General features: G+C 37.5%; 1 protein-coding gene across 4 annotated transcripts in view; it reads left to right on the top strand.

Moving 5' to 3' along the window:
* The window catches only part of mark4b (MAP/microtubule affinity-regulating kinase 4b), a 53,003-nt gene that overhangs the window by 22,198 nt on the left and 14,463 nt on the right, over positions 1-16,342 (top strand). For all 4 annotated transcript variants that reach the window (XM_067450693.1, XM_067450694.1, XM_067450695.1 and 1 more), the window contains exons 4-8: positions 10,745-10,793; positions 11,411-11,476; positions 15,023-15,093; positions 15,419-15,475; positions 15,642-15,878. In XM_067450693.1, the coding sequence (XP_067306794.1) occupies positions 10,745-10,793; positions 11,411-11,476; positions 15,023-15,093; positions 15,419-15,475; positions 15,642-15,878 (480 nt within the window). The remainder of the gene's footprint in view (positions 1-10,744; positions 10,794-11,410; positions 11,477-15,022; positions 15,094-15,418; positions 15,476-15,641; positions 15,879-16,342) is intronic.

Genomic DNA, 16,342 nt, shown 5'->3' with positions numbered 1-16,342 from the left:
CCTTTAAAAATCGATCAGGTGAAGGTTTCAAAAGGCCGGGACATACCAAACCAATGATCGGTTGTCGAGCAATGTCGGGTCGTGTTTTTGAGCGTCGGTCGGCATAGTTTTTCCTGTGTGTTCTGCACCGTTGTCTCTAGTCAAATGCCTTCGTAGGGCCGATTCAGCATGTTGAATCAGTGCTGGGCCGTTGGTGAGCAAGAGAATTCTGGCTTATTCAGCTGTGTAAGTGCAAAAGAATAAAAGCAAAAATTATGAAAGCAAGCAAATAATTCAAGGTGGTGCATGCAGACTGTTATAATTTTACATTATCTTACCTGAGCATTTGGCACAAATATTTTCACAATAGTATGAGCCAACTAGAATGGAGAAATTGCTCAGCATGACTGACATTCAAAATGATAAGCAATCGCTGCATTTTTTATGGTCTGCATATCGGCAGTCCTAGTTTCAGTTTCCCCTTTGAATTATGAAAATAGACTGTTGATACCTGCTGATATAGACGGATATTTACTTACATGCAGGCGAAGAACACACATAGTAGTTGACTGTTACTTTTAGTCCTTTTGGTATGTTCAAGTGCAGCTTTTAGGCCTAGATGTAGCCGGCAAGAGCTACAGCTTTTGTCGCCGCTAGTTCTTTGACGTCGGCTTGGTGTGTTCCTGGCTTTAGGAAACAGGAAGTGAAGATGACATTGGATTCAGACATGCCTTGATGCTTTCCTGCTTTGGCAGTATGTTTCAGGTTTCGCAGCCATCAGTGTGCAGTGTTGTACAATTGTATATGCTATATGTAAGTGTATAACATGATATAATATTGAACAAAAGAATCCGGGTTCAGATACCAACTTATATACCATTCAAATGTTTGGGGTCAGGGTTTTTTTGTAAAGAAATTAATACACTAAGAGGTCAGAGGAGAATGGGCCCATTGGTTCAAGCTGATAGCCTGAAGAGCAACTTTGACTGAAATAACCACTCAGCAAAGCACAAATACAGCAAAGCATTTGTGAAGCCACAACACACACAACCTTGAGGCGGATGGGCTACAACAGCAGAAGATCCCAACGGGGTACCACTGATCTCCACTACAAATAGGAAAAAGAGGCTACAATTTGCATGAACTCACCAAAATTGGACAGTTGAAGACTGGAAAATGTTGCCTGGTCTGATGAGTCTCGATTTCTGTTGAGACATTCAGATGGTAGAGTCAGAATTTTGGTGTAAACAGAATTAGAACATGGATCCATCATGCCTTGTTACCACTGTGCAGACTGGTGGTGGTGGTGGTGGTGTAATGGTGTGGGGGATGTTTCAACTTACTTTAATGCCAATTGGGCATTGTTTTCACATCCTAACTGAGCATTGTTTCTGACCATGTCCATCCCTTTATGACCACCATGACCCATCCTCTAATGGCTACTTCCAGCAGGATAATGTACCATGTCACAAAGCTTGAATCATTTCAAATTGATTTCTTGACATGACAATGATTGCACTGTACTAAAATGGCCCCCACAGTCACCAGATCTCAACCCAATAGGGCATCTTTGAGATGTGATGGAACAGGAGATTCATGCCCTGGATGTGCATCCCACAAATCTCCATCAACAACATTTCTAAAGAAGGCTATCAGCAGCACCTTGTTGAATCAATGCCATGTTTTTATTTCTCCTAAAGAATTCAGACCAAGATTATACATAAATAAAACAAGTAAACATATTAAACAGATCTCCAATAAATCCCCAGAGCTTTGAAAGAGCACTGAGCAATAAAATATTCCTTTGGGACATGCCCCCTTACCATGAGGCTTCTGGGTAAGCCAAAGTTTTTCCCTCTGGCACTTCCTGTCCTGATGTTCGGCCCCCCCAGAGGCAGCTTTGACCTGAGCTGTTGGTGTGCCCTGATGAGACCATCTGCTTTGCTCTCTGTGGTGATCCAGCTCTCTTTCTCTCTCTGTCACTCACCGGGCTCCAGATCAATGCTAGGGTAATGGCGTGGGCATGTGCACTAATGCCTGGGAGCCATAGAAGTACTTTGAAATCCTGAAGGGTTTTCTTTGGTAGAATCGCTTGTATATGTGAATGATTCACTTTAATTTGTCAACTAACATTGTTTTCTCATCTAAATGGTACATTTTTCCAGGACTTGGCTGTGTGTGTGCTTGTGTGTGTGTGTTTGTTGGATTGACTGAACGTCAGATTTCTTTAGGTGAGAATGAGATGGTATACAGAGAAAAACAGACAGCCAGCTGCGGTCATATGAGGATGCCATTAGCTTACTGACAATCACCCTGAAAAAACCTTCCCTTTGGGAACAGAACGAGCCAAAGATGTAGAAGCAGGGATTACCAATATGACGTATAACCACTGCTGGGAAATTATTGTAGCAGTCGTCTGTCAGACTGACGTGATTCCTCTAAGTCTTGCAGATTTTTGTAGAATATGCAGCGATGCAGAACTTCTTACCCTTTTAAGAGGCTCTTACAATGCCTTCAGATAGACTTAGATATAATGTGGCACCCATGTAAGCTTCTTGTCAACGCCTCCCACCACAACGTGATCCAGTTTAAAGATTCTGAACAGTCTGGAAAATTCAATAAGCCATAGTGTTCCATCTCTGCATAATATTTAGTTCACCAAGTAATGACAATTGTCATCATTTACTCACCCTTGGGTCATTCCAAAGCCAATGTTATTTGAGATAAATGAGAAATATTGCTTTGCCAAAATAAAATATATATTTTTAATATTATATAATAACTTTGTTTGGACCCCAATGTTTCAAGTTTCTTTTTAATGTTCCACAGAAGAAATAGTCATACATGTTTGAATGATGTGAGCATGAGAAAATTATGACAGAATTTGCATTTTTGAGTAGGTTATTCCTTTAATTGTGGAATTACGCAACGGTTATAAGAGGCAAAGGATAATTCACATGCTAATATTCATTGTTATTGCTATTTTTTGATGTCAGAAGTGTTACGTGGGCGTTTTTGTTCTCTTGCTCAGACATGCAAAAATTTCAAGCCTCTGATTTGCATATTTCACCCCCTCTCCATGGAGCAGTTGGATATGGTGTGGAAAGAGGCCTGGACAGGAGCAGACGCAGATGAAAAATAATTCCCTGTGGGATGTGGATGGCTGTGATGTGCTGATGTCTGACTGATGAGCTTGATAAGGGCATGCTTGAGGTTATTAGACATTTTCAGTGACCTGATGAATGAAGAAATACGCCTAATACTGAAGAATTGCCTCAGTGTAAAGTGTCACACCTTGTCTTAACACCAGATGTGATAGGATTAAAGATATCTCTTTCATGTAAATCCATGTTTACGTACATGATAAGCAACGGGCGCCTTGACATTATATCGTTTGCTTGGTTTCTTCTACTGAAGTGTCGCTCAATAAATCCAATTCCAAAATTCTGCTCCACATCAGATCTGCCTCCATTCTGATGTCAAGGGATAAAAGCTCATCCTGGCCTGTTTTTTATTCTTGTTTGATAACCATTTTACTCAACAACAAAAAATTCACAATGAAGGTGTTGCAACAATTTTTGGCTGTGTAAACATAATTTAATTGCATATGTTTTTATCATTATATTTTTATATCTCACAAAGTTAAATGTTGTTGTTCTTAACTAAAACTCTTAAAGTTGTTTTTGTTCATTAAAATAAACCTGAAATAAAATATAAAAATATGATGGAAAAAAATTAACTTCAGAAACTTAGAGTAAAATTATTCCAACTAAATGTAAAATATAAACAAAGTATGTAACTAAATTGTGAAAATAAAAATTCTAAATATGAATAATACTATGATTAGTTTTAAAAAGAATACGAAAATAGCACTTTAAATCCCGCAGTTGTGGCTTTACACCCCTGCCGGTTTATAATTCACAATGTGAATTTATTTCTATAAACTAACAATCTTACTGTTTTTATATTTTTACTGTAATGCATAAAGAGGTGTCTCGACATGTTTGGGCCTGATCTCTTGCTATGTGTTTTCAGCTGTAAACCCTCCCATGTATATTTAGATTATTTTTGCCTGTGCATTTCTTTATAAGATAACTGTACAGTTAAGGCCCATTCACACCATATAACGATAACTATAACAATACTTGTGTCCACACCAGTGGTTGATATCGTTCTGTTTATACTAAACGTGTGCTTTTCTGTCACTTTAAAGTGTTGATGAATTGAGAAATCAACTTTCTCTTGAGCCTTTGATATATAAAAGTTAATGGTAATATAACAATATCCTGTAAGTTTTACAGCTGAAAACATCCTTGTTAGTAAAAGAAAAGCTTTTATAGACACCAAGCCCAGAAAACAAGGCTCTCTAATCAATGACGTATTAGAAGGGTACAACGCCGCCTCTGTGCGTACACTTCTTCAGTAGCCCCGCCCACCGACTCGTGCAGCTAAAAGAGCAATAAACACGCTGAAGATAGCAAGATAATAATTTTTTTAACAAGACACAGGCCGACACTGGATTTGCAGACCTATTGAGATTAAAACACAATGCTGTGCCTTCTATATTGGATACGACAGGAATGGTGCAACACACTTATGTGAGTAAAACATGTTTTTTATATGCGATAGTATTGCATTGTTATAGATCATATTGATTATGTGTGCGTGTCTAACAGAGCATACCAGCTCGCTGTCACAGGCTGGAGAATCCCTTATTTATTGTTTCATTGTGATTTAGGATCAGAACAGATCAGATCGGACTTTTAATGTTATGGACTAGGGGGCTCGCAAAGCCCAACGTCCCGGGGCTATGTGTTTTCCAGATTAGCTCCCAAAACGTAAGCCCGTTGGCGAGCCGGTGAATCTTAAATAGTGAAATAACATTCCTTTCTTGATCTGCGTTGTTAATGTTCACTCTCTTGACTTGATATTTGAATAGCACACTCCCGCTTGTGTGTGCGGTTCGTGCTTATCCACCGATCAGGTGGGCCAAGTAATACAAAAATTAATAAATTGTGAGTGAGTGGATAAGAGATAAAACATTGTGTTTGTTTGATAAATACGTTTTGAGATCCCTGTCAGAGAATAATTCCGGTTGCCACTTTCAAAACAATCCCTCCCGTGATCTGACAAGGGAGTGGAAGCTCATTAAATATGCAAATCTTCCAATCCTAGTCGTGGCCGTTTAATTCCAAGTCTTAAGTGCGTCACGCCTATCAAAACCCAGCGTTCAGGAAAGAGCCTCAAAACCAGTGTAGAGGATAGCCTATTATGTATTAGTTATGATGTTTTTGAATGTAAAAACCATGCAAACGTCTTAAGTTGACTTGATTTAGAATTTAAAAAAAAAGCCAGTTCATGACACCTTTAAATGCTCAAGCCTGTTACAGCAGGATGGATTCTGATTGGCCGTCAATGTTTTTATCATTCATCAGCTGGATAAAATCATTCTGAAAGTGATTTCAACAATATTGTTTCTCTGTGTGTTATCATCAGTTGTGGTGTGAACTCTGCTGTTCTTTAATATTGAGAGAGCGATTTTTAGAACTGGTACTTTGTTATCTTTATAGTTATCGGTTTGAGCAGGCATTTAGGGTTTTTGCTCTTTGCATCTGTAAATGCTGCTCAATCAGGCTTCCAGCACAAGGCCTGGATTAACTGGTGGGAGGCCTGCAGTGGGGTCAAGGTGAGGTGGTCCTGCTCAAACAACACTCTGGGCTTGACAAATGTTTGCGCCCAGCATCTCCAACATGACCTCATTCACCCACAATGCACCCAGGGGGAAACCGAGAAAGGAAAATCTTTTGAAAGCATATGATTTTCTCTAAAAGAAGAAAAAATTAAGGAGATCAATTCAGGGTTTGATTTACCGCTGTCTGGAAGTCAGCAACATGAAAAATGGAACGTAGAAACTGGAGAAAAGTGTAGAAAAAGAGTAGTAATGTGCGGGCAGAGGCAGGTTTTCCATCAGGTGCTAGGGAGTGTTGCCTGACTTAGGGGGTGAGATAAGTCCCTGCTTTAATACCAGGTCACCATAGCAACCGTGACGTGAGACCAGAGCCTGGGAAATGAACCAGGAAGTCCTGTCTTTGAGGAAAAGCAGGAGAGATACATGAAAAAAGAGAGCGAGGGAGGGACTGGATTATCTGATGGTTATCTTTAGGGCTCAGGTGAACAGCTGATGTGCAATTCAATTAGATACGCTCTCAAGGGGCTGTTCATGTATGTGTGTGCCAGGTGACGTTTGATGTCTCAGGATACCCCTGATGTCATGCGATCATTCAGCTTATATGACTGCTCATAAAAATAGAAATACACTCCCACATTCCAAATTGAAAAGACCAGGTCACCTGTGCACATTGCAAGAAACAAAAAAACAAAAACACTCTTAATGTGTATCTGTCTTTTTTATAGAAAGAAATCTGCAAGAAAAAACCTGCTAAACATCTGTAGAACAGTACAACATATGGTGTGAGGTCATAGGATAATTTTTTTTTATACTTTTATTTAGTAATGATGCATTAAATTGACCAAAAATCACAGTAAAGACTTTTTGTCATGCAACGATGGCTGTAATGAGTGCACAACAATAGAGAAGCAAACAAATTGTTTTTTTAATTTAGATCCACTAGGAAAATCAGGAGATAAACGGAGGAATCACAACCACTAAACACAGACCGGAGATTTGTCTGGAGATCGGACAAATAACTGGATAACACAGGGAGTATAAATAACCAGACTAATGGCTGGTACGCATTGTATGATATTGAGTTGTTCTAGACTAAAATTACCATGTTGTGGCAATTTCTGTGGTAGTGGTTCATAAACGGTCGTCCTACATCATAGAGTGTCAGAAATTTAGCATGATCATCTCTCCGTATGTTTGCTGCTATGACCTACGTCTACTGACTAGCCAGAAAAAAATGCAGCATATGTCGTATTAATCAATGTGGCATAATAGTAAAACTTAAAACTACTTTCCTCAAGCTCTAGTTGCATAATTGGCATGCCTCTTATCTAGCGCCATGACAGCATCCATATTTTCCTCTTTTTTTCAGCGATCATTAAAACCACGATTCCCAAAGTGCGATTCATCTTGCTCTGTTTGTTTATCACTAGCGCATGCTGATGTCGTTTTATTCTTCTATACTAACTATAGCCTACAATTCAATAAGTGTAACAATCGTACAGTCTGCATACATGTCGACTTGTATCCAAGTTCATTAGATTCATGTCATACAGTGTGATTTGTAATGTTCTTATGGGATTGACAAAATCGCAAGGTCTGTAGCAAGCATAATCGAGGGGAATACTGAGTTAATGAATTAACAACAGGTGAACATAATGAAACAGGCACAGACTGGCAAACTAGATCAACTTATGCTGCCTTAAAATGCTATTGGATATTTTCTACTTCCCACTTCTGAAGACGGGATTACTAGCTCATCAAATTTTGACTTGAGAGGGCTTTTATGTCCAATTTTTTACCTTGGAAACTAGGATTTATGATGATAGAAGGAAGGAAGCATTAGAGTGACAGAAACAAACAGAACAATTCTGACACTTTAGCATTATTACAAAATGTATTTTTGAAATAAATGCTTTTTTTAACTTTAATTCATCAAAGAATCATGAAAAAACCTTATATGGTTTTCACAAAAATATTAAGCAGTTTTCAGCATTGATAATAACAATAAATGTTTCAAATCAGCATATAGTGATAATTAAAATGTTCCCTTTTTTATTACCTTACTGGTCTGTACTGTAATGTAATGTACTGTATTGTGGTCGATTCATCAATGCATACAATTGAACAGTTATTTGACCTTGATGTTGATATTTTTATTATAAAACAAAACAACTACATGCAAATTTTACAGTGTTGATCGGCTAGTTAATGGGATATATTGAACTTTTAATGCACTTGTGAAAATATGCACATTGGAGTTGATTGGAGTTTTTAAAAAAACAAAAAAACCTGTGCATACTAGTGATGTAACGGCTCTGTTTTGTTTCAGCACTCAGTCTCTTTAATAGGTATGAGAAAGTAGATTCGATTTCCTTTCTGTGTACAGTGATTGTACTGCTGGCTCAGAGTCTTTCGCATTAGAGGGGTCATTATGTAACCTGTCTGCCTCGATCAGTTCAATTCGCATTTGAGAGCATCTGTGTTTGTGTGTGCCAGCCGTACATGCGTAAAACAAACAGATTAGTGACCTCAAACAGATGCCTACTGTTGGTGTGTCCCACCAGAACCGTGTTAGCTATAGTACCTCAAATTTTGCTTTTGAAGTGTATACCTTCTGAAAATGTAAAAATCTAATTTTTATGTATTTCTGTTTCATCACTTCTGTCAGAACACATACAGGAAACCTCAGTTATCATAATCAGTCCAATTCATGTTGTCAACCCTTAAAATATATTTTTAGTTCTAATATCTAAAAACTAGTCCTACTTGCCTTTGACACCATGCCAAGATCTTTTGTGATTTTGCCGATGGTGTCTCATGTTTCTCAAAAGGCCTCATGTTTCTCAAAATACATGCAATGGCATTTCGATCATAATCTTATTGAACCAGGTTAGTGTGTCTGATGTATAAAGGGCAAACCTGCTTCTGTATCGGTGTTGTTAAAGCGAATTATGCCCAAAGGTAGAGCGTATGAGCATCGAGAAGCAAAACAAAACTCCTCGGGGGGCTGTCAGCATGCAGACAGTATAAATCTAGAGAGAACTTCACTGGAATTCCTTTCTGTTCTTTAAAGCAGCCAAATATAAAGCCGTTTGAGGTCGTTTGTCTTGAAAAGACCTTTCAGGAGAGACAGGAATACGAACCCTTAGGAAATTAAGTCAGCAAAAAAGGCCTTCATCATTCTCAAGCTCTAATTAAGGAATTTAGATAATCATTTGCTCTTTTCCAAAAACTACTAAGCATCCTATCCTTCATGGGACCTTATGACTGATTTGGAATGATCTACAATACATACACAACAACTCAAACTGCATGGTACACAAATAACTGCATATGAGATGTGAATCACAACTGATTTTAATGGTGCATTTTAGGTTAGCATGTTGCTAAGCTAACAACATGATACTGTGTAAGATTGGCTGAACTGTTTTAACTGATAGTTCTGAGTACTGCATACAAGTTTTTAACAGCTAATGTAAGGGTGTATTAACATTTTTAAAGTTAGCTCAGACTAAAACCAAAAATATAATAAATATAATGAACGGTACATACGGTATATAAATATAATCATAAAAATGGTGCAATCTGGAATTGTCTTCTCAGAATATGTAGAATTCTGTCCAAAACTAAGTATAAGAGCATAAGTAAGTTGCCTTTTTTTTTAAGGGCATGTGATTCCTTAAAATGCTTCCTCTGTAGGCAGCACACTGGGATTTGGAACAGAGCTATTGTGTTAGTAATCATTGTGTCTATACTGCATTAAAAAAGAAAACTTGGCCCTGATTCCATGTCAGTTTGTTGAGCTTTGTGTTGTGATGCTTTTTGTCAACCTATGATTTTGGCCCAGGGGTGGGAAAGTGAAGCTGTACAGACTCCTGAATTGAAAGCGAATGGTAAATGGAAACTAACCGATGGGACACACAGAGGGCAGTGAGTGAGGACAAAAACAAGACAAATGAAAACATGGCCTCTCTCTCTCTCTCTCTCTCTCTCTCTCTCTCGCTCTCGCTCTCGCTCTCTCGCTCTGTTTCATTTGGACTTTCTCCCAGGGTGACTGAGTGTGTTTGGGAAGAATTAGCTCTAACAGTATCGTGTCTGTCAGCCATTGACACATTCCACTTATTATGTGTTTGCACTCTCTCTCCTTTACCTTCCATTTCTGTTTCTCAGATTCAGATGTACACTGGTTGGCTTCGTGACTGTTTGTCCTTTAGTCACGCTTTTTCTTGGTCTGTCACTTCTCTCTTTGACTCTGTCTCTCCGCCCCTCTCCTTTTGTCATACAAGGTCCTTGCAGCAATCAAGTTCTGCTTTCAAACAGCAGACGGACGCTTCTCACACACCTTGTTTGTCGTTTCATTGTGGTCATTAGGTTGGACATCTTAAACTTAATGGGATAGTTCCCACAAAAATTTAAATACTGTCATTATTTGCCCTCATTCAAATTTAAAACAAGGATATGTTACAAAATTGAGAAGGATTCTTTGTGTGTAACAGCGATTCAAGCTTATACTTCAAGACCATGATTCTCAGCAGCAGACATGTTGACTGCAGACTGCCCTCTGTGTGTCCCATCGGTTAGCTCTGATGTTCTAGACAACAGAAAGAAAGATTGGTCACAATACGGGTCTTTTTTTGGCTTGATCTCTTTTCCGTTCAATTTAACCGTCGTTAAAAAGGACAGGCTGGTCTGCGAGCTGCATCACAGAGTGTGGGCCGTGTTTTGTATTTATCATGGACTTTGCTGTATGAATACCTTTCTTTGCATAGTTATTGTAGCTTCTGATGTTTTATTAAAACTATCAATGAAACCATGTCTGACAACCACTAAACATGACTGGAAAAGGCTTGAGTCCACTTGTGAAAATGTTTTTATTTTGTATTTATTTCTAGGTTAATACATATTACATGATCAGCATAACAATTTGGGTGAAAAGTAATGTAAAATAAACAATAATTTTTAATTTAATTTTTAATGTATTTTTAAATTATATATTATTAATTGTTATACTCTCTATGTACACTTAAAATGTATAGCTGATTTTACTAATTACTTTATTATTTTATCTCTCCACAGCTCTTTCGAGAGGTACGGATCATGAAGGGTCTCAACCACCCAAACATAGGTGAGTATTTTAGATGTTTCTAAAGAGAAATATCAGCCTTCTTCATTTCATCCTTAACATGATAAAATATTGACATCTGAGGCCTCTTTTTTTATTATCTGCATCTGTAGCAGATATATACTATTCTGAACTATTCATTAATATTTTGAATGTACTTTAATTTTAATATTTTCAGTTTTCATTTTAAATTTAGTTGACGTTTTATTAATTTAATGTTTTTTTCTAATATATCTATTTAGCTTGCATTTGTTTTTATTTCAATTTTATAAATGTTTGTACTTATTTAAGTTATTGTCTTTTTTGTATATTTTAACTTCAAATAAAGACAAAAGGACATATCAAATCTAGTGGGTCATATTTGAATATTTGCTTGCGCAAATGAGATTTGAGGGCTATATCGCAGAGAACATTTTCAGTAAATATTTATTTACTGATATTGTTCTCTTTGATGTAGCTCTCAAATTGCAATGTTTTACATAATTTACATTTTTAGGTTTTCCTTGAACCAATCATACAACAACTTGCGCTTATCCTCTGTTGCTCAATGCTCTTACCATTACCATTATGTTTTAGCACTTTACATACATAATATTATGATTTTTGAAATTCATCTACAGTTCAGCTCTTTGAAGTGATTGAGACGGAGAAGACACTCTACCTTGTGATGGAATACGCCAGTGGAGGTATGGTTCCTCCTCGCTTCAACATAACTCTGATGCACATTATTGGAAAACATTGCTTAAAAGAATCAAATTAAATAATCCTGTAAAAAGTAATTTATATTTTTACTTTCTCTCTCTCTTTCTTTTTTTGCTGTATGTACCATCAAGCTTTGATACATTTTTACATAAATACTCACACGTGTCTCCAGTTTGCAAATTGCATGTGTGTGACAGTTGCATCAATCAGACTCTGAGCTGAACGCAGCTGCACAGGCTCTTCTATAGGTTTCATGTGTATTCACTGAAGCCAGGCCCACACAGCTCAGCCATTAGAGGAGCTAGTAAAGATGCTCATAGTTAAATCAGGCTTATTTTAACTTTAGCCCATCCTATTCGTGGCTCTTGAATCAGCTGCTCTCTTAATAAATCACACGTTTCCACCACTCCTAATCTATCTGATGAGGCTGATGCACGTGCGAGCGCATGGACACTCATATACAGCGGTAGCTTATACTACACATTGGCAGTCTGCCCTTTCTGTTTCCTCCCCCTGCTTTACATCTCACTGGAAGCTTATTCATTATCCAGCCCTTCCTCTAATGAATCTCATTCTGTCGTCAGTGAATGTGAAGCGGAATGAAACATTGTGTTTGTTCATTGGGTGTTAAGTAGCTAACTTTATTAATCAGGAAATTCCCAATTGATTGTTAATAACTTGTGTAAATGTGTTATATCAGTGACCTCCATTACCCATCCAATGTGTGTCTACTTTAATATTTACCTTTACTTCTATGTAGTTTCATGTAGGAATGTGCAATATATCTGTACCAAATAGATTATCATCTAATATTAGAGATTGTTTTATTAATGTAAGACTCACTTAAATTTGTTTTAATAATATCAATAATAACCATTAAATTCAATCTTTAAAAAAACCTACCGTACACTATAATGTTGTGATGCCTACATTCACTTGTAGCATTTAAAATGTATTTAAATACATTTTTATTTAATTTAATGAATAATTAATTTTGGACTACAGTGCATCCATGAAGTATTCACAGTGCTTTACTTTTTCTAAATGTTCTTATCCAAGATGAATTAAATTATTGGTTTTTTTCCTCAATTCTTCAAACATTACCTTAAAATGACAACATGAAAGAAGTTTGTTTTAAAGGTGTGATGAATTGAGAAATCAACTTTACCTTAAGCTTTTGATATATAAAAGGTCATGGTAATATAAGAGCTGAAAACTTCCTTTTTAGTCAGTTTAGGCCTGGTGTCTAAAAGCTTTTATAGACATCAGGCCCAGAAAACGATTGTGGGCTTCGTTCTTACATCATCGCGCTACGAAACACCGCCTCTACAGCACGTCTAATTCAGTAGTCCTGCCCACCATCTCATGGAGCTGTTCGGTCGATCACTAGCCAGCAGCAATTAATATGTGGAAGAAGATAGCAAGATATTGTAGTCGCTGCATGGGCTTCCTTCGGATCATAATTTTAGGAATGTGTGATACTTCATTTATTTTTTATGAAGTCCCATCTCACGTGGGGAAGAACAGTTGTGTGTTCGCTTCATTTCACCGTGAAATCATTTGTAAACAAGTCTCAAGTCCTGGATTTGCAGACACAATGTTGTGCTTCTATATTGGATTTGACAGGATTGGTGCAACAAACTTATGCAAGTAAAACGTCTTTTTTATATGTAGGCCTAATAGTATTCCTGGGGCTGTGTGGTTTCTAGACGGGCTACCAAAACGTAAGCCCATTGGCAGAAATTCTTTCTTGATCTGGGCGTGCACGTGTGTGTGTTCGTGTGTGTGTTCAATCAAAAACCCCATCAAAACCCAGTGTTCAGTAGACAGACTCAAAATCAGTGTAGAAAATAGCCTATTACTTATTAGTTATGATGTTTTTTAATGTAAAAAACACACAAACGTCATTAGTTGACCTCAGATACAGTATAAAAAAAGAAAAAAAGCCAGTTCATGACACCTTTAAATCTTTGCACATTTATGAAAATAATATAAAAAAAACATACATAAGTATTCATATCCCTTGCTCAATACTTTGTTGAAGCACTTTTGGCACCAATTACAGTCTCACGTCTTTTTGAGTATGAGGCTACAAGGCACACCTATTTTTGGGCAGTTTCTCTCATTCTTTGCAGGAGCCCTCAAGCTCCATCAGTTTGGATAGGGAGCGTCGGTGCACAGCCATTTTCAGATCTCTCCAGAGATGTTCAATCAGGGTCAAGTCTGGGTTCTAAGCTGGGCCACTCAAATACATTCACAGAGTTGTGCCGTAGTCATTCCTTTGTTATCTTGGCTGTGTGCTTAGGGCTGTTGTCCTACTGGAAGATGAACCTTCGCCCCAGTCTGTGGTCCAGAGCACTTTGGAACAGGTTTTCATCAAGGATGTCTCTGTACATTGCTGCATTCATCTTTTCCTCGATCCTGACTAGTCGCCCAGTTCCTGCCGCTGAACAACCTCCCCACAGCATGATGCTGCCACCACCATGCTTAACTGTATGGATGGTATTGGCCAGGTGATGAGCGGTGCCTAGTTTACTCCAGACATGACACTTGCCATTCAGGCCAAAAAGTTCAATCTTTGTTTCATCAGTCAAGAGAATTTAGTTTCTCATGGTCTGAGAATCCTTCAGGTGCCTTTTGGTAAACTCCAGGCTGTCTGTCATGTGCCTTTTACTGAGAAGTGGCCTCCATAAGGCCACTCTAACAAACAGGCCTGATTAGTGGAGTGCTGCAGAGATGGTTGTTCTTCTGAAAGGTTCTCCTCTGTCCACAGAGAAACACTGGAGCTCTGTCAGAGTGACCATCAGGTTCTTTGTCACCTCCCATAGGGCCCTTCTTCCCCGATCACTCAGTTTGGCTGGGTGACCAGCTCTAGGAAGAGTCCTGGGTCAAAATGTCTTCCATTTACAAATGATGTGCTCTGTGCTCATCATTGGGAGCTTCAATGCTGCAGAAATGTTTCTGTACTCTTCCCCAGGTCTGTGCTTCGATACAATCCTGTCTCGGAGGTCTATAGACAACTCATTGGACTTCATGGCTTGGTTTGTGCTCTGACATGTACTGTTAACTCTGGGACCTTATATAGACATGTGTGTGCCTTTCCAAATCACATCCAATCAACTGAATTTACCACAGGTGGACTCCAATTAAGTCGTGGAAACATCTCATGGATGATCAGTGGAAACAGAATGCACATGATTTTTTTTTGTATATACATTTGCAAATATTTCAAACAAACTACTTTCATGTTGTAATTATAGGGTATTGTTTGTATAATTGAGAGGGGAAAATATGAATTTAATTAATTTTGGAATAGGGCTGTAACATAAAATATGGTAAAGGTGAAGCTCTGTTAATACTTTCCGGATGCCCTGTATATAGAGTAGAAATGTATTATTGGCTGTTTACCAGTTATCAAGTGAAATACATTTAAATAGATAATTTAGCAGCTTAGTTTTACGTCGTTTGAGGAAGAGTTAATTGAATTTTTTTGATTTTGTAAATTATCTTATTTTTTTCTTCTGTGATAGGTGAAGTATTTGACTACCTCGTATCCCATGGGAGAATGAAGGAAAAGGAGGCACGTGCTAAATTCCGACAGGTAAGAACTATCATAAATTCTATAAATCTCTAACAGGACCAGAGCATGCACATCACAAACAGAAAAAAATGGTACACCAAGGCTCCAAAAAAAGCAAAAAAAAAAGTTTTATAATTGTCAGACGATAGATTTTTATATATCTATAGCTATAAATCTTTAAACTTTTTCACCTTTGATAAAAAACAAATCTGAGAGGAGCAAAACCAAGCTGTGTTTTCTGTTTCTAATTTGTTAAAGATGCTATAAAAGTTTGTGCTTGTAAAAATGGATCAGTTTTGTTTAACTGTTTGTTCAAATATGTCGATGTGATTGTTTTTCCTTTCAGATTGTGTCTGCAGTTCATTACTGTCATCAGAAGAATATTGTTCACAGGGACTTGAAGGTTATTGTTCTTTCTCATGACTTGTACATCGTTTTATTACCTCTCAAACTTTCATAAGAGAGTAAAGGCTACACACTTTGCTCCCTTTTAAAATACCCCCAAAGCATAAAACTATTACATTTCTGCTCATGGTCATATACTGCATCCTATCTTATACCTCAATCAGGCGGAAAACCTACTGCTTGATGCAGACTCCAACATCAAGATTGCTGACTTTGGCTTTAGTAATGAATTTACAATGGGCAGTAAACTGGACACGTTCTGCGGCAGCCCCCCCTACGCCGCCCCTGAGCTCTTTCAGGGAAAGAAGTATGACGGGCCAGAGGTGGATATTTGGAGTCTGGGGGTTATTCTCTATACGCTGGTCAGCGGATCACTGCCATTTGATGGACAGAACCTCAAGGTAAATTACAAAGTATATTATACAAAAAGTAAGAAAGTCAAGCAATGTAAAAAATGTCATGCAACAACCCTGCACTTAGATTTTGTTTTAATATTTTAAACTGTGATAGGTAGGAATGCCTTAATATTATTTGTTGCTAATATACATAGATAAGCCAATAATTATTTTTATATAATCAATAAATACCACTTTTAAAATTATGAACTATTCTGTGTAAAAAAAAAAATAAAGCACTCAAAGCTCAAATCATTTTAAATGCTACAAGTGAATTTCAGCATCAGAGCATAATAATGTACAGTATAAAATGGATAATCAATTTGATATTAACATTTAACATTAACAGATAACATTACGATATCGGATTAATCGGATCTTAATATAACATTAAGATAACGGATTAGTGAGCATTAGGTGATTATAAAAACAATTATGCAAATAAATGCACACAATTAAATATCCAGTAT

The sequence above is a fragment of the Pseudorasbora parva genome, chromosome 8, assembly GCF_024679245.1.
Source record: "Pseudorasbora parva isolate DD20220531a chromosome 8, ASM2467924v1, whole genome shotgun sequence".
Lineage (NCBI taxonomy): Eukaryota > Metazoa > Chordata > Actinopteri > Cypriniformes > Gobionidae > Pseudorasbora > Pseudorasbora parva.
Note: the sequence above shows the minus strand (reverse complement) of the source record. Positions and strands in the feature narration are given on the sequence as shown.